This window comes from Corvus hawaiiensis, chromosome 1 (genome assembly GCF_020740725.1).
Source record: "Corvus hawaiiensis isolate bCorHaw1 chromosome 1, bCorHaw1.pri.cur, whole genome shotgun sequence".
Taxonomy (NCBI): Eukaryota; Metazoa; Chordata; class Aves; order Passeriformes; family Corvidae; genus Corvus; species Corvus hawaiiensis.
The window spans coordinates 35,881,117-35,899,912 of NC_063213.1; the positions used below are offsets into that span (position 1 = coordinate 35,881,117).

The following is an 18,796-nucleotide window of genomic DNA, read 5'->3' on the forward strand; positions in this document are numbered from 1 at the left end:
TGTCAATGTTCTTTAACTGCTAGTGATCAGGTGGGTAGTTCATAGGTAATAATAAGTAATGAGTAGGATGTGTTCCTGGCACAGTGTGATCCTTCACAATACAGTGTCAGGTCTAGCTTTTTCTACCTACACCCAGGGATACTTCACAGCCAGGGTGCCGTTCCAAGTGTAGGATTACTGTGTGCACATCTTTGTAGGCACAATTGTAATGTGCTGATGTTGGGCATTGCCCTAATGCAGTGTAGGTCTGTGCAGGGGCAGTGGTGTCTTTGTTGAGACAGGATACAATCAGAAATCCCTGTCTTCCACTGGTGCCTAATCCTGGCTGGCCGGGTTGATGGCTGGAGTTTGTTTCACTAGTTTTTTTTGAGAACTGCAAGGCTGCCTACACTCAGGTCACCATTTCCAGGTTGTGTGAAGACTGGGAACAGTGCAGCATCTCTCAGGCCTTGCAAATACTTCTGGCTAGTTTAGGTATTCTGCCTTGAGATTATCAAACAAACTATGCTGGTTAAATGAGAAGAATCCTCCAGTACTTCTTACACAAAGTTTTCAGTGTAGTTGCTCTGTGTCAAATTAGAGAATCTACCTTGCAAAAGTAATACAGGTACAGAAAGCAAATGTAATATAATAGGGACTTTTTTTTCAAAGAACTGAATTTAGTTTTCTGTAACCTTGTTCCCTCTTTCCACCTACCTCTTCAAATAAAAATTAAGATCCCTATGGTATTGCTTTTGCTCTTGGCAATACCCTCAGGAAATTTTTACTCTCCTATCAAACAGTGGTTTCCAGGAGGCTGATTAGTAATTGATCATGAGGATCACAGATATCATATTGCATAATTTTTATCCCACAGTGAAAAGATATATACCCAAAGTGCCTGTCCATGTTCATACACAGCCTTGTCATCCTGCCTGCCCTGGTCTCCTCATGAGAAAGCCCTGCATTACTCTCTGATGCTGAGCAGAGAAGCAAATATCCAGGAGAGCCCCTGTAACATTACAATCTTCCAGTTTCTGGAAGCCCATAGTCCACATTCTGGTTTGTGCCTCGGCATAGAAGTGCATGTGTGGGATGAGGAGAAAGGAGGAGCAACGATGCCTCTGTGGCCCACTGAGCCAAGTCTGGGTCTGACAGCATCCATCATTCAGCAAAGCTGTCACATTGCTCTGACTAACAGCAGCCACTGGGACGCTGTCAGTGGGTGGGAACAGCTGGACCAGATGTGCCATTGCTGTAAGTCCCTTTTCTAATAGCAGCCGTGGCTCACCTTGAACAAGGCATATGGTTAATGATGCTACACTAACCCTGTCCTGCTCAAACTTCCCTGTCATCCGAGCAAGCATTAAACCTGAACAGCCAGTGGCAGGGAGCAGCCAGCTGGAGCAGGGGGTAAACTGCCCCTCACAGCCTGCTCCTGATGAAGTGAGCAGTGAAAGCAGAAAATAGTCTAGCAGAACTGGTGGCCAGAGGTGGGGAGAAGGAGGGTGAGACTTCAAATGACAGAGGCCATTTCACTTGCTGAATGATATCAGAAAGCTATTTGAGAAGCAAAACTGAAAATTGGTCCCACAGTAACAGTTCTGAGTTACTCAAAGAGAGACCATCGATTTGGGCAAGGCCATTCCATGTTCCATACTAGTCTCGTCTTGTAGCAACCTATTTTTAATCCATCCTTTAAGCTTCGTGCACCCTTACTATTCCCTTAACACTATTAGAGTCTGCAACCTAGTACTTAACAAGGTAGGACAGAATTGCCATTTTGCTCTGAAACACTGTGTTTTCCTTCCTAAGGGGGAAAGGAAAGTCTCAGAGAGAAGAAGAGGGTATGAGGAAACTTGATTCAGTGACACCAGCAGTCTAAGCACATAAGATAAATAAAACAGTGGGGAAGTGGAAATGTGGTCAAAGCCACAGCATTCAATTGGTGGCAGTCCCTAGTCACCAGATCTCAAAATTTCTGATAAATTCAAAGGAATTTTCTCTTCCTTTGAAAAGAGCACTCTATATGCTTCCTTTGAGGCTCCGTGATCTTCAGGAAATAATTCTAGGCTTATTGGACTGAGGTGTAGCAACTCTGAGTCCAGTGTGTAGTGTGGTTAAAACACTTACGCAGGAAAAAAGGTCCATTCTTGTTCTTGCTTGTATAAACGAGTTTTGGAGCTCAGACTGGAAGGGGGACAGTAAAGGGCTCATCCCAGTCAGTGCTCAGGCAGCACTGGACTCACACAAAGGATACAAGGCTGGCACAGGGGCTGTACAGACTGCTTCTGGCAACTGAGCTGGCCCTGTCTGGTTTGCACTCCAGCTTGGCAGCCTAAAGGAAAGGAGCGACTGAAGTCATGCTGAAGTAGGAGAAGGAACAGTCACTGAGCAGGAATGCTTATGCTCAGCTGAGTGATAGCATGTAGGATGCAGGATGCTGTACCCACCACATGCTGCCTGCACCAAAAGCAGCCTTACTCAGTATTTTTCCAGACCACGTATGTTTAGCAGCAGTTTGTAAATGAGAGTGAAGCAAACAGTCCACCTGACAGGTGTTTTGCTTAGAAATACCTTTATTTTATAAAGCCACAGTTTGTTCTGTAAAGTTTTACCACACTTATAAAAAAGGGGCTGACAATTCTGAGGGACAAAAGAAAAGCTGAAAACATTTCTTGTAATTCAGGGTTACACAAAGGTTATATTTATAATATATATATATTTATTTATAATTTGGAGACAGTAGAGATGAAACTGCAGTACAGGGGCAGCTGCGGGGTCATATTTCGGAGACTTGCTCGTGTCCCACAAAGAGCGTTTCCTGACAGAAGGGGTTCACCAGGACCATCCCGCTGTCGCGGTAGTCGCCGTTGGCCGGGGAGCGCGGCTCGGACAGGTGGTCCTAGGGGAAAAACAGAGCAGCAGATTGAGCACTTCACACCCTTCACCCTCCACAAGCACACAGGGCACTCCTCTCAATCCCCCAAAGGTGCCTGAATGTTGTGGGCTGTGACTCTGGAGAGCCAGGTTTGGTGAGGTGGTTTTGCCCTTTGTCAGGCAGGAGCTGTGAGTGAAGAGTTCCTCTGAGGGTTGGCTGATTCTTTCTCAGCCTGGCGACCCACAAGTCAGATGCACCAAGTCCCTTTGCAGACTTGGAGCTTCCACATTTCTTGGGGTTTTTTCACTTTATTGACTCATTGCAAGTGTTTCCTGTCTCTCAGCTGTGCTTGACTCCTCAAAGATGCATTTTCAGCTTCTTTTTCAGGTCAGAAAGCCACATATATGGGTCCAAGCCACCTGAGTATGCCCCAGTTCAGTCATATTCTGATCAGGTTTAAATGACCCACCTTTGGAAGACCATCCTGTATGTGACTAGGCCTGACATTTGATTCTGGGCAAGCTAGACCAGGTCCTGCCTTAGATGGAGCAATGTGATTGCCAGCGAAGTGGGGTTAATGAAGTAACTGTGACTGTTTGTCTAATCACATCTCAGAGGTTCCTTTCTAACCCTCTTTTTTTTTTTTAATCACATGAGCTAGTCAGCTAGCTGATCTGAAAATCACTTCAGCATAAACTCAAACTCTCCACTGTTTCTAGGTTTTAAATACTTTTGAACTAAGCTGAATTATTCTCTGTCTCTGAGGCCAGGGAATACATTTCTATCAGTAGGATCACCTGCCCATGTGTGAATAATCCCACTGAACCAGTCAGATCTCTTAGGAAGGGGCTGATGAGTGTACACCACCACCACCACACACCCCCACATATTGATGTTCTGATTACTTTTGTACTGGGAACACTCACTCCCTGAACTGGTATTTGAGAAGTTACAGGCAGCTCCTGAGACATAAATGCACAAAATTTCTTTGCATTATTAACTCCCACCATCCTCCTTCTCTGATGCTGTGTGGCACACGCACAGTAAACTGACTGTCAGCAATGAGCCAGCCCAAAGGGCTCTCCTTAAGCCACCATGGCATGGCTTGACATTGGCTGAACGCTAACAAGGAAGAGAAACCCAGGGACAAATTCACCTAGAGGTGGTTAACCTCCGTCACCACGCAGCAGTACGGATCAGATCTGCAGTGGCTGGGAATAAGATGGCAATCCAGTTTTGCTGACATATTTATCCCATCTAATATATGTGTAGGAGTCAGTCCTTCTCAAAAAGCTGTTTCCCTGAACATGTGTAGGGATTTCAAGGCTTTATTAATAGGACTTCCCCTCCCCTCCTCCCAGCATGGCTTCAGTTACAGTTTTCAGACACCAGTTCTGCAAGCAAGGTACCTCTGAAGTTTCCAGTGACTGGATCTCTCTTGGTAACTCTACAGCATGCCTGTTGAAGTAGTCCATGGTAATAGCATTATTCCAATAGCTCAGGTTGTTCTCTGGGTTAGATGTCTTCTTCTTCCTTCTCATGCAGCAGACTGTCAGCAGAACTGCTGTCAATAGAAACATGTCAAAAATTTGGTTATTTCCTTTCAATAAGGACTCATCAGTACAATGGATTTGTACTTTATGTTACTTAAGGAGAGGGCTGGTGACCTGTGTTCATACGCTTCAATCTCAGTCAGTCCTCGCTCTCTGCTAACAAACCCTACAGAATTATGTCAGAATCTGGGCTACGCAGACGAAGCTTTGGGCTTGGCAGAAGATGCAGCTTTTACTTTCTTTTTGATGTGAGTGCATAATCTTGAAGATGTGGCTGCCTGATTAATAAAAAGCTTTGTTGTTGTAACTGATGGTGTTTTAATACCTAAGCAGGGATTTATAGACCCTCTAGGAGACAGGGCATTCCTCAGAGACTGAGAAAGATGCTTCTGTGGGGATCTTTTCTGTATCTGGTGTGTTTAGAGGCTGCAGTGATGAGCACATCAGCAAGTGGGCAGTGAGAGATACCTGTCCTAGCTCAAACAGCAAATTCATAAATGCCTGCAGTTGCACGCCTTCAATACCAAAAGCTTCTGTCCTGAAGTGCCACTGACCCTGCCTCTGTTGCCCGCCATTTGTAACTTGGATTTCGGTTTGTGACCATGTTCCAACACATCAGCAACCAGCCAGAGGAACAGATGGGTTCCTGAGTAGGATGAGACAGGGGTAAGGTGGCGTGGAGATCCCCTGCTGCACCTGTCTTCCAGGATAGTGTTAACCCCAGAGTTGGGGCTCTCCTGCCTGTCTCCATCAGCTCCATCAGGATGTGGGATCTACTGATAAGGGTAACCTGTTCCCCTCACTTGCCTGGGCGTTGGGTAATGTCTGAACATGGCTTTTTTTCTCACCTGGGGAGCACATTGAAGCTTTCACAATCTGAAATATTTGAACTTAAAGTAGAGCAGTTAGGCAAGATGAAGCAACCAGCAAGTGAAACTCCTGATGTAACTGTGTGTCTGGTCTCAGGGCCACAGGCACCCCCGGGCCCCAGAAATGCCAAGGCAATTCTCTCCCAGCAGGCAGCCCAAGACAAAGCTGGCTGAGTGTTATTTTCTGGAATTGCTTTCAGTTTATTCACCTCTGTTGCAATTCAGATGGGTAATCTTGGCAACTTTATGAGAGACAGGCAAACCCACAGCAACAGACTTACTTCTCCCAATGGCCCTCGCTCAGGCAGAAGCTGGGGCATGTGCAAGGGTTTGCTCAGGGCTGTAATGTGTAAGCTGTGTCTGTTTCTCTTACACCCGTGGAATTAATTGACCAGTTGTGTTTGTAATCTGCCTGATTTATACAGACAGGTAGCTGCACATGAACTTGCTTTGATTTGTACCTGTGAAATAGGGAATGCCCTGCTGTAAATTCCCTCTATCATTTCTGAATCCCTCATGTAGAAGAGAGGAGAGAAATTATTCATGAAGCAGAAAAATATATTATTTCCTCAGCTACAGGTAAAATTATGTATTAGAACTCAGAGGAAAGGAAAAACTGCAGAGAGGTCATGGCTGCTGTGCATGTTTTGACAAATATTGCAGTTACCTATGTGCCATGGGTCTAACTTCTTATCCCATCTGCCACACAAAATAGCAACACAAAAGTGCAAGGCTAGACCTCTATTTAAAAAAAGAGAATAATCTACTAAGAAAAAAAAATAATGTGTTTGAGTTCAGGCAGCTCTGTCACTAACAACTTCATCTGCTGCCTGACAGCCTGAGTCCTGCTACTGCACCCTGTGGGCCACCAGAACTGCTCTCCCTGCCTGGGGAAATGATTGTCCTCCTGAAGGGTTCCTTTTATCCCTACTATGGCTGCTGCCCTCTCTGTGTCCTTCCCAGGCCAGCCTGCAGGCTTGGGAAGATTAGAAAGTGATGCAGGACTTGCACTTAGTCCTCACCACTGCTGGTGAGAGTCAACAGCCCTTGGAGCTTCTCAGTACTCCAGCAACAAGTGATCCATCCCTAAGGCACAGAGCAATTCTGAAGGTGCCTGAGGACACGAGAGCCCCAGCAAAGTCAACTTTCTGCAAATAATTTTTTGAAAGCCTGAGGTTTTACAGCTTATAAAATATTGTGGCTGCTGACATAGAAGTATCAGATTTGGGGTTTAGGGGCTGGAAAACCAGTTACACTGAGCTGAGAGAGATCTTAGCTTCTTCCAGCAGGAAATGGCCTTGCCATGTACAGATATATACAGCAGTAATACTCCCTCCCTTAATTACACTCTTGGCCTCCAACTGTGGTGCACACACAAGAAAATGGATAGAAGAGCATGGAAAATGGGTTCTTGAGCTTCCTCAAATATGTATTTTAGCAGAAGAATGTCTACCTAAGTTGCCCCAATTCAAAGCAGAAGAGACCTCATTTAAGAGGGTGAGTGAAGACAGCAGAGTTGGAATGGGGCTATTCCCTCTTCATCTTCTATTAGCAGCCCTTTTCCCAGAAATCATAGAAGCATTTAGGTTGGAAAAGACCTTTAAGAATATTGAGTCCAACCATTAACATAACAGTGCCAGATCCACCATTAAGCTATGGCATTAAGTGCCACATAACCTAAAAACATGCCACATTTGGGGCATATTTTAGTGAAATTAATTCAGCCAACATAGGACCTCTCACTTCCAGAACAACACTAGGACCAGGGTACAGCTTTACCAATATTCCTAGATATCCTTTTGTTCCCATATTAAGAATTACATGTGTTACAGAAAAACTCTCCGAGACAGACAACCGTGATGTCCCGGGAGGACATATTAAGTGGATGAAATACACAGAGGGCAGAGATGGTTTGGAAGACACAAATGTCAGTAATGACAACAACAGAGCTGAAGAGAGAGAAATAGTAGCTGCAACACCCTGCTTATCTTTCCTGGTATATTATGTGGTTTACTCTACCCTGGTTTTCAAGCCATCCTCTGCTTGCTTTCTGGGAGTCAGAAAAGCTCAACTAACTTCCCTTTGCCTGCTCCATGTTCAAGCCAATAGCCAGTGCCATGAGAAGGACATGTCAATGTTGTCCCTGTGTCAGCCTGAAGTCTCTTGTACAGAGACTGTGACACAAGTTAGGAAGTATGAGCAGTCTCTGGAGGTTCAGAGATTTTGGAAGAATTCTAACCCATATCCTTTCACGTGTTCAGTGGCTGAGCTGATGATGAGCTCCAGCTGACTCTGGACATTCTTTGGCCATAAGGCAAGTTACATCTTCATTATCTACCCCCCCACCCATGAAACAGGACATAATACACCCCACAAATGGGGGAAACAAGATTATCACAGGCTTACAGGTTTCTAGGCTGGTGGGAACATGTCCAACACCTACTGTCACCCACACAGCACCTGCACACCAGGAGACTTTCACCTGTTACCTTTAGCATAATCTGTATTTAAGGTACAGCACATCTCATATGAAAATACTCAGCTTTATTTAAGGATACAGAGTGACTGGATATCCACCCCATTCCCACAAAGTTTGTTTCAATGTTTAATTTCCATTGTGGGAACACGTTTACATTCCCCTTGTGTAAATACCTTCACCTTCAACTGTCACTTCCTCCATGTTCTTTTGCCTTTTTTATTAGAAATTTCCACTATGCTGTCAGAAATGTCCCCTATGTATGTAGGCTTCAGCCTCTTTTTGTGCTGCATCATGGCACAAGTGGAATTATGTTGCATTTCTCCACTCCTGAATTGTTCCATGGCTCTTTTCTAATCTTTTGGGGTTTTTTTTTAAACAAAACCCATTAGGATTATACACCACATTCAATACCAGCTTCATTAATGCAGTGTAATAAGATCATTACAATTTCCTACAGTTTTCTGACAGTCTTTCCCTTCAACTCACTAAAATATTTTACCAATCTTACATGCCGCATATTCCCTTCCCCCACTTTCCAGCTCCCACGCAAAACAGGGAAACACGGTGCTAACAGACCTGAAATTGTAAGCACTTAAAAGTCACGCAATATTCAGGGTGAAGGATCTTCATTTACTTCTCCCTATGCCTGCAGACCACAACACAAAGTAAGTTTCTACAGAACCCCTCCCTCAATGACCAAAATAGTGCTTTTTCCATATTTCTTTCAATTTCCCTGGTTTCCTATATGTAGCAGCAAATACTTAGCTGTGATACAGGTATCAGGATGAGTTTGGTTACTGACTACAACTGCTTACATCTGGAGACAGGAGGCTATCTCCAGCTCAGCCTGAGTTCACACCTGGGGATTGGACTCAGGGCTTGGGATGACTCTCGCTTCAGACCGGGAAGCAAACATAGGTTTTGTGATGGAGAAAGTGAGCGAGGTAATTTTGGAAATCATTCCAGTGCATGCAATGTGAGCTAAGTGAGGTTAGGTCCAAGGCAATTCTTCACATATTCTTTGAGTTCTGCTGATGCCTGTGTTCAGAGGCTCAGCCTTCCTCTTGTGTTCTCAAGTGTCAGCAGAACTGACTGGATGAATTGACTTCTGTGCATCTGATTTGCAAGTTCCTGTTCTTCCACGTTTTATTGTGTCATTCTGTAATTACAGTGATGTAAGGACCAGGAGCCCAAGGACTGGAACAGTGGGTTTTAAAATGAGCTCATGTTGTGTCTTGTTCTGCATTGCAGAGAGAGGCATCTATGCATGGACAACAGCACGTGCACAAAAGTGTTCAAGGCTGCCTGAAGGACACTGCAAAACCAACTCAAACTGTGACATGCAGAAAATAATGACATCACTGTTATATATGATTTTGCTATTCTGGGAAGGGAATGATACAGAACCCTTCATTTTTTCAGCCTTCCCATGGCATTAGCAACATTACCCTCATTATTTATACCATGAAACTGAGCTGCCAAAAGGTAAAATGATTTCCCCAGGTTCATGCAGCAGACGTGGCTTGTGCATTCCTACTCAAAGCATTACTCTTCTGGCTAGCAGTTTCTGGGATTTCAGTGGGACTCAAGAAATCTATGCATCTGCAAAGAAGTATGTACTGTAAGGGTGGGAGGCTAAACCCCAGCTCTTATTTAAGCAGGAGAGCTCCTGAGGCACGGCTCTTCAGGCTCGTGCTACAGCATGGGACTGAGTATAGCCTTTCAGCATCCCAAGGCAGGAGCCCGACAATGTTTTTTCTCAATTCGTGCTCGCAACAGCTGTGAACGCCTCTCCCGGAAAACTTCTTTCCCCTTTGAAGATGAAATGAAACCTAGGTATCTGTGCTCTTCATCCTTCTCTCGGCGGCAGGCTCCCGTGGAAGGCTCCGAGAAGAGAGGAGCATATGCCAGCGCGGGCCTGTCCTGTCCCGCTGCAGCGCTTGTGCCCGGGAGGTGGCGACAGTCCCCTTCGGACAGCCCGCAGCCCGTGCGCCTCTCACCGCGCACCGCACACACACACACTGTAATAAAGTGTCCCTCCGCTGTGCAGCACGGTTTGAACAGTCGGGATGAAAGCAATTTCCTAGGCACTAAAGCCAGATCACCCCCAAAAAATCCCATTCATTTCAACTTGCAAATACATCCGAGGATCTCCAGATTTTAAAAGGAGAGTCCCAAAGAAGGCCAGCCTCAGGAATCTGGTCTTGAAAGCAGGACTTAAATACTCGAATCATTTAAACACTCAGCTGTATTAGAACTGATACAGATAACTTTCAAAATAGCATTTGACGTTTTTAAAAAATGCAGCTTATGAATACAAGAACCAGAATAGGCAGAGTCACATGAACACATACCGTTATGGCACATATGAAAAGAAAAAAGTATTAACATCACTATTTAATGAATAGTAGATTAGAAGTCCTGCTATCAGACTTCTCACATTATTATTACCATTATTATTATTATTACCATTACCATTACTATTATTATTATTATTGTTACTGTTATTATTTACCTCATATATGGCACACACAGACCAGTTTACCCAGTGGCTATGCTTCCCATGCTTGTGCTGTATGGTTTTACACTTCTTATTTTCTGTTTGGATGCTTTCTATCCTGCTCATCTTTCTTTCTGGATATTGGCCTAAAACATAATTCTTGGAAGAATTTATTTGATCCTCTAGTTCTATTGATGGATAGACAAAGCATAGTTCATCAAATCGTCAAATATTGCTGCTTCTGACCACGTGCTTGCTATGTCCCAGTTCCTCCTCTCCATCTTACACAGAAATGTATATGCACATTCTGCTTTGATTTCTCTTTGATTGCTCATCTTTTAGCCTTAAGCTTTGTTCTCACTCGTGGTTTTAACCACGTTGGCAATAGCAGAACTGATGGTCCCAGAGGTGTGAATCTAAAAAATATGCTGACCCAATCCAATAACTTGCAGCTGCTGAAAAGATTAGTATGGTCCCCTCTCCAGGTTTACATTCCTGCAGCCTCATCCTTTCCAGGTCTCATGCTCATCTGACTCTGTGGGGCGCTGATTCAGCTCACTGGGTGGACAGAAAGTACCAAAGAGTAAAGTGAGTATTTTTTGGCCACTTTAACAATCTGAAAGTGTCTCAGGGAGGCGACAAATCAGGCCCAGGCAGAAGGAGAGGGGCAGGATCAGGTGCCTGCACCTAGGAGAAAGCAGGAGAGAGCAGCACTGTCTTTTTTGGCTGGAGTAAGCTATGTGTGAGACTGGCTCAGGCAGCTCATTTAGCCTTGTCCTCAGTACATCTCTTAGCTGTAAATAACAGAATTAATACTCAGTATTGTTGGCTGCTACCCTTTTATGTTTCCTCAGGCAGCAAAGGCTGGGAAATGTTTGGTTTTCTTTCACTCCAGAAAACAGAATAATCACATCCCATTACACTGAGACCCCAGAGACTATGTTGTCCCACCAAGCTGATACAACCCAGCTAGTCACGGGACATCCTGGCAAGCACTCACAATCTTGCTCATAATTTCTTGTGTGTTTTGAGTCAAACAACAAGACCCTGAGCCAGCTCTGGAAAGCCAAACCTGCCCCGGTCCTGCAGGTGGCTGACTCCAGGTGTCTGAAGGCCAGGCTTTCCAACTCTTTCTCTTCCCTTGGCAACTGTAAAGTTGGAATTAAAATGGAAGAAACCAGCACTTTGGTTTTCAGATTTCTAAATCTGATAGTTCATGAACTGCCTACAATGAAATATTTTATTGCACTGGAAAACTGGTGCTGCCTAAATTATTAGTCATTACAGATGTTATTAATAATTTGGGTTAGCAGTGGGCTTTTAAAATCCAATTTCAGGGCAGCAAATACTAGTTCCTCAATTAAAGAATTGTACAGTTTTTGGTCACCATCTTAAACATCTTGAAGTAAAGCTGCTTCACATTCTAGAGTTGTTCAGCCTTGTGTTATACCCTCAAATGGAGAGTGACCCAGTAAGATTTTTAATAGCAATAGAGCAAGTATGCATTGAGTGTAACATTTTAGCACTGCATTTTGAAGTTAAGCACTTTGGTCAGTGAACGTGATCCTTGTGCATCTTATCCATTCAAAGCTGACCTGCCTCCATTAGGTCTCCAGCTAGTCCTTGAATCGTGGGCTGAAATCTGAATCTTAAAGAGAAAGCAAAATAAAGTGGCAATTAACTTACAACATGAGGATATAGGTACGCTGATAGCCAGGATGATCCAGGCAATGTCCATCTTGCTGAGACAGATGGTTGCTCTGTGCTGGGGTTTGTCCCCCTCGGTGACATGAGAGATGTTTCCTTGCACCCCTGGTTTCCAGGTCCCGGCAGGAACCAGTCTGTTCAGGAAGTTCCCGGTGGCGGTGGAGCCCGCTGTGGAAGTGGAGCTGGACAACCTCGTGGCAGGCGCTGAGGAGAGAGCACTGCCCGGCGATGTGGCATTGGTCACCACGCCGTGCTGTGTTGGAGTGAGTCCTTCGGGGCCTCCTGCTGATGGGGATGAGATGCTGACATCAAAACTGGTCTGAACTGAGTGACCAGCTGCTGCTGTTGCAGATCCAGAGCCAGCAAACAGAGGGACATTTGTACTGAGATTCAAGGTTACCCAAGAGTTGTTTTTGCTCAGCATATCCCACACGCCATAGCGGGTGGGTTTAAAAGGCACCGACACTGCTTCAGGATCAGTTGATGGTCCAGCAGTTGTGGTGGCAAAATCTGCCTCCTGCACTACTACCTCGGTCCCATCCCCTCGCTCTGCTTCCCTAAGGCTTCCCGAGGTGCTGCGGTGGGGAGAAGGGTCTGAGTGTGTAGTTCTTTCCAGCCCCGTTCCATTTGGATCACTGGATGCTGTGGTCTGGGACTGAAATGGGTGGTCTGTGAAAGGGCTCCTCAGGGTAGGGAAGGGAGAGTGCAGGGTTGTCTTTAGGTAAGGCTCTGACGACTCTGAGAAGTTGCCTTTGAAAACCTGGAATATTTTCCCCTTGGGGCGAGACTGTCCTGAGTACAAAGCACTCTGGTTGTATAAATGATAAGTTTCCCTCTCGCCGATGCGAGGGCCACTCTCTTGCTCTTGCACGGTGGAAGGGGCTTTCTCCACCAGGCTGATGGGGTGGGACATGGCTTGAGCAGACGTGGGAAGGGGATCTGCCGTGTGGTGGTCTTTGTGGTGAGGTGTTGTTCCCATGGCTGTGATAGTTGTAGTGTTCATCGGGAAGCCCTGAGAGGAGGAGACAGTGGGAGACAGAACCTGAACAGAAAACACCAGCTCTTCTGTCAGTGCCAAGATCAGTAGAACACCTGAGGAAAAAACACAAAAGGAGGGTGAGATACTAGGGAGGGACCAGTGGATGGGAATGGCATGGCTTGTGTGTCTGGCAGGAAGGAATACCTTCCATGTTCTGCAGAAGGGCAGAAGAGTCGGCATCCAACTTTGTTGGCTTCTCTGTGAAAGTAGGAAGAGAAAGACAAATCTGCAGGAGCTGTGGTGACCCCATGGCCATGAGAGCGATGAGCAAGATTACAGGGAATTTCTGTGGCAAAGAGAGAGAGGAGCTTGCAGTATTGACTCATGTGAAAAAGCCATAAGCAGGTGATTTCCCTGGAGAAGGTAAAAAGCATCCTACATATCAGGGGCAGAAACAACAGACGTCCTCATTTTCATTGTGGCCAGGAGGTGTCCAGATGAATGTCCATATCATTATGGGAAACCTTAGCCTGCTCACTCCTTTGGCTGCAAAACCCTAAATTTGACTGCCTCCAGTCTTGGCTGCCATTAAGCAATCTGTTTTTTGAAAGAGCAGCTGCTTAGGCCTTGCTGAAAATTAGGTCAAGAAGGGATGGCTGGTGAGAGGGCTACCTGGGTTATACATGCTGTGCTTTACTTAGTGACTTTGGAAAATCTAGTCACTCCAAATGTCAGAAATTTACAAGTAAACACAGCTATCCCAGTCATTTCAAAAAACATTGTGATTATTGTCATCTAACATGACAGCCCTTCGCACCCATAACTGAAGTTTGGTTGTAACCTGTTCTGTGCTCACATGTGCTGTGGGGTTGGATGGTGTGAAATTTGCATCCCACCTCCCTCAGTGCTGCACATCATTTCAGGAGGTGCCAGATTCACACCGCTGGGAACATCAATTCTTTCATTTATTCCTAGTTCAGATAATGGAGGTGGGCAGCTGCAGTAGCATAAGCCTCCCCGGGATGCAGGGCTAATACGCCGTGAGTTAGCGTGACCTGCAGGGACCACATCAATCACATGTCACCATTTCCATATGTTGAAGCTGTCGAGTGTAATGTGGATCTCTGCCCATTAGGAAGCACATGGAATAAATCTATTTTGCACAGTCCACTGAGCATCATCAGATGGCACCATTAGCACTGTGCTAGTGTGAATTTCAACCAGAAGCGTCGAGGTGAAAAATGCCACAGTCTCAACAAATCAGGGAGATGAGTTCATCAAAACTACAGGACTCCAAACTGGGTGATGATCACCTTCCAGCCAGGACTGTGAGTGCCTTCCTGCCCCCTCCTCTACCCTTCCTATCTGGCCAGCTTTCCCCATGAGTGTTGTTACACCATTTAGTTCTACACTATTTGGGAATGTCTGTTATGGGCCAAAGGAAGACAGGGACTTGGGAAAATTAAAGATCTCTGATTAGGTGTCTTCTGGCCCTGATTCTGTTCCATGTTGGGCAAATGCAAATGTGATGAAATGCGTTTATTCTGAATCTTGAGCATCGTTCACACTCATTCATGATCACTGCAATACACGTAGCAAAAACTCACCAAAGGAGCAGTGTCTGTTCCTCTTACCCACCTAAATGTTCTACTTTGATCACTAACCATCGTTTCTGAACCAGAGCAGTGCAGAGCTCTGCAACCAACAAAATTCAGCTCATCTTGCCCCCAGCAGCCTCCTGTTACTTGGAAGAGCATCCAGAAGATGAAAACACTGAGTAAATAACATGGTGAGAGCCAATTACAAGTAATGCACTTTCCACTGCCTGATGCTAAAATTAGATCCCTTTTTTTAAAATTTCTGGAATAAGTATCTCTGCCAAATAAACCATCGTCTGGGATACTGCTTCCCACTTCCTAGCCAGCCACAGACAATATGCTCTTAGCAGAACACCTATTCAAATTAAAACCCACGGATTCTGTACACTGAGATGCAACCAGGAGAGCAGATTGGGCTGTACCCATGGAGCATCACTCTTGGAAACGAAAGGCGGGAGTTATCTTCATTTTTTTGGCAGCTCTTACTCTGAGGTCAAGGTCAAAGCAGATATTCTAGTGTCCATATGGCTAATATTTCATGCCAAGACAAGTTGCTGCCACAGAACAAATTCGAAGAGGAAAGGATGACGATTTATTTTGGATTTGGTGTGTGGAGATAATGTTCCAGGAAACTTTGGGCCTGCTGTTCTGAGCACACAAGATAAAGTGTGTTGGCAGATATTATGAGATACTAGATTATAATGATTGTAATACCTGCTAGAATTTTTTTATGTTCTTTGTGTAACTACTTTCTCTCACACCTCACACACAAAAAACCATCACTATTGGATTAATGTTCTTCTCCAGGATATTCCTGAAGGAATAAAGAAGTTGTCAGCTTTTCTGCATATTGTGCCCTGGGGTTAGAAACCCTGATCTTCTGCTGAAAACCTACCTAATATCCATCTCCGCTTCCTGAAATGCTGGTAAATCTGAGGCTTGCTGCTATAAAGATTTATAGTCTTTCTGAGGCAATCTGCTGTGGTAGCAGGTCACCACACATCAGGCATGGGAAACCAGATGCATTTAGCTCGTACCTTTAGGTGGCTTGTAAAGTATGAATAAATATTTAAAGGAAATACTACATCAGAAGTAATTTATCTGACAATAAACAGTAACTCCCATGACATTTGGCCATCTCAGGTTGTGGCAGTCAGGTTTTCCTCATCTGCCACATTTGCTCTAACAGCCTCTGCAGAGCCACTGTGGTCCTATAACCTACAGCTTCTTAGGATTTTTTTTCTGCTGGTTGGATGGACCACAGTAATTCCTTCAGTAACCACTAGAGCTAATCTGTGCCCCTAAGTACTGAAAAAATACTCAGCTTTGCAGATCATTGTAAAAACAGCCAGTGCTGTATATTTAGAGAGAAACAGCTGATGATAAGGACTTCACAGTGAGTTTTGTTGGCTCTTTTAAGTAGAATTAATTTGCTGGAAAGCAAAAGTAAAGCTGGATTTGGTATTTTTAGATGCTCTGCATCATCACCCAAGCAAGCTCTGTCTGGATTTGCAGTGACTTGATTGCCTGGAACTCCCACTTACTTTTCTATCATTGAGGATATGCAAAGTCTTACAAAGTGGGGCTCTTACTGAAGTCCCTGATACTGGACTGCCCTTACTGGCAACTTTGGCTTAAGTCTAGGAAAATGATATTCTGAATTTCCCTACTAAGGCACAGGAAGCATTTGCCACAGAAATGCACTTATCAAGCACCTCTGAAGTTCTTCCCTTCTCTTCCCTCTGTCTGTGCTTCACAAATGCAGCTGCCCACGGTAGGCCAATTGTCCTCTGGTGCCTCAGCTCACCTTCAATCCCACTTCCACTGAAAGGGAGCCTTCTGGTTGCTATCAAGTTCTCCTGGCCAAATTTTGGTATCCCAGGTGAGATAGCAAATGCTCTTGTTTAGTTCGAAGTGCAGAACTGCAGCCTTTGCCAAAATCCTTCATTTTTGGCTGCCTAAGACTCTTAGAGCTGATTTTACTTAGAGGATGAGACCTTTGGAGTAAGGACCGGCAGTCCTTATGATCTGCTGGCATAATAGTAATACAGACTGATGCAAGCACATTATAGCAAATAATAATACTTTCAAAGGTCAGCTCACACCATTAAATTTTTTCATAAGGGGCTGTTTCTAAGGTGCAGGAGCTCAGGGTCAGAACAGGTCAAACTGATTTGTCTTTTAAATGCTGTGTGCCAAATTCACGCTTTTGGAACCTAATTTTATGGCTACATTAAAACCATTCAACCCTAATAAGGAGGCTGATTGACCTGACATCCCTGTGGTGTGAACTGTGGTCTTGCATAGTGCACAGTGCACCAGGAAGGGCATATTAAGTACAAAATGAATTAACTCAAGGATGAAACACAGCAGAGTGACAGCAGAATGTACACAGAGGATGCTGATGTGCATTTAGCCATAAAAACTCCTTCCTGACAACATTGTACAATGGTTCAAATCTCAACGGGATCTCCCTGCAGTGCTTCTTCCCACTGTACACTCACATGAGGAGCCCAGAAATGGTGTGTACAGTTGTGTATGTGAAGGAAATTAAGCAGTTCCTTTACGCCAATGTTTTAAAAGACTGTGATTTATGTCTGCAAGAAGTCTCAGAAAAGTCTGAGATTAGGAATACTTCACTTTCCTAGACTATGAAATCCTCAGGGTTCTACTACTTGGAAACTTCCTTGTGACCCTTTTCTTTGCACACAAGTGGCAGAACTGTGTCCCTCCTTAACAGAAAACATAAGCAATTCAGGCCTCAGCAGCTTATGCTCTCTGTTTTGTCTCAGGACCTCGGGAGGCTCCACTAGGAGCCGGTGTCCCGGCACAGGACAGCACTAAAAGCTTTCACTCAGGAGTTAACACTGCCTGGTGCTGCACGGGACACTTCATGGGCACTTCGAGAACAGCCTTTTTGCATGACATGGCAGAGCAGCCATGTGGCTGTCGAGTCAGCTCATGTGTTCAGCCTCCCTGGGGCACCCCCTTTAAACAACACAAACTTATGTAACTCCTGTTCTAAAGCCTGTGGAAAGGTTCCCAATGGCTTCAGCGAGCTTTGGATCAAGTCCTAATTGCCAGAGATACAGTGGAAACTTTTGAGCTGCACATTTACATTTTCTACAGCAAATGAACACGCACAACAAGCTCAGTCTGGTGTTTGACCCCTTCTGGCCTCTGCTACCTCAGACCTTACAGCAAGACAAACAGAGTCAGCCTGAGCAGTACTTGGCAAACATTTTTGCTCTAGGAAGTCAGGAAGAGCTTTTTGTGCAGAGACCTACTGCTGGACTCATTATTTCAGACTGCCGTGGGCAAGGAAAGCAACGGGAGCTGTCCTACAAAGGACCCATTATCTACAGACCCAGGGCTTAGGTGCACATGGCCACAGTATGGGATGCTGAAGCCTCTCCGTGCTCCTGTCTTCACTTACTAATAGTGAGAGAAGATTCTGCAAAACCTCTTCAAAGCAACAATGATGTTATTGTTGTAAAAAAAAGCTTTCTTCTCAACACTAATAACTTCTCATGTGTCTCTCAACAAACCTAAAATGTTACAGGGAGCAAAATGAATCTTTAATATGTGGAAACTGTGCACAAAGTGTGTATTATTACTTCCGTTATGGTCATTTCTTTGTAGTCTGTCTAAGCAATACGATTTTCACTCACAATAAAGCAGCCTTTGTACAAACAAAGAGTTAAGCAAATTTAATCTCCATGATTGGTGGCAGAACTGAGGGAAGAAAAAGTAGGTTACTCTGCACAGAAAATTTCTCTTCCCTGACAGTCTGTCTGTCATTCCAGAAGTCCCAGATATTAACTTACAAGTTATTGTCTTTTTTCTCTGATAAGTATTAGACAGAGTGATCACCCCGAACTTCAGCACACAAGCATTTGGTAAAGTGCAGAGAATGAGACACACAGAGTAACAGCTCTATTTGCAGTAATGCTAAACAGCATCAGCAGAAGCTCTGGAAATCACATGTACAAAAACAAATTAAGCAGCACTTGCTGACACTCCCTGTGCAACAACAGTAAGAGCAGTTATGGTTTTCATCTGGAAAGAAGCCCCAGTCCTTTAAAGATACATAAACATTGCAGACCACTGTTACAGCCTTAAAATGCACTTACACCACAGACTTTGAGAGCGTGAGCCTGAGAATCAAAATTAATTTCTGGCCCTCCAGAGAGTTAAACAATGGGTGATACAAAAAGAACAGTGTCATGCAGTCACAGAGCAAGCAGTTCC

At 44.6% G+C, this 18,796-nt stretch overlaps 1 protein-coding gene across 8 annotated transcripts in view; it reads right to left on the reverse strand.

The window, feature by feature from the left end:
* Window positions 1-2,538: 2,538 nt before the first annotated feature.
* The window catches only part of TMEM108 (transmembrane protein 108), a 164,482-nt gene continuing 148,224 nt past the window's right edge, over window positions 2,539-18,796 (reverse strand). For 7 of the 8 annotated variants that reach the window (XM_048300416.1, XM_048300408.1, XM_048300425.1 and 4 more), the window contains 3 exons: window positions 11,948-13,060; window positions 4,270-4,424; window positions 2,539-2,884 (listed from right to left, as the gene is read on the reverse strand). In XM_048300416.1, coding sequence (XP_048156373.1) covers window positions 2,762-2,884; window positions 4,270-4,424; window positions 11,948-13,060 — 1,391 coding nt within the window. In that variant the 3' untranslated portion in view covers window positions 2,539-2,761. Of the gene's footprint in view, window positions 2,885-4,269; window positions 4,425-11,947; window positions 13,061-13,151; window positions 13,294-18,796 lie in introns of all 8 variants that reach the window. The other variant, XM_048300394.1, reaches the window with a different exon arrangement.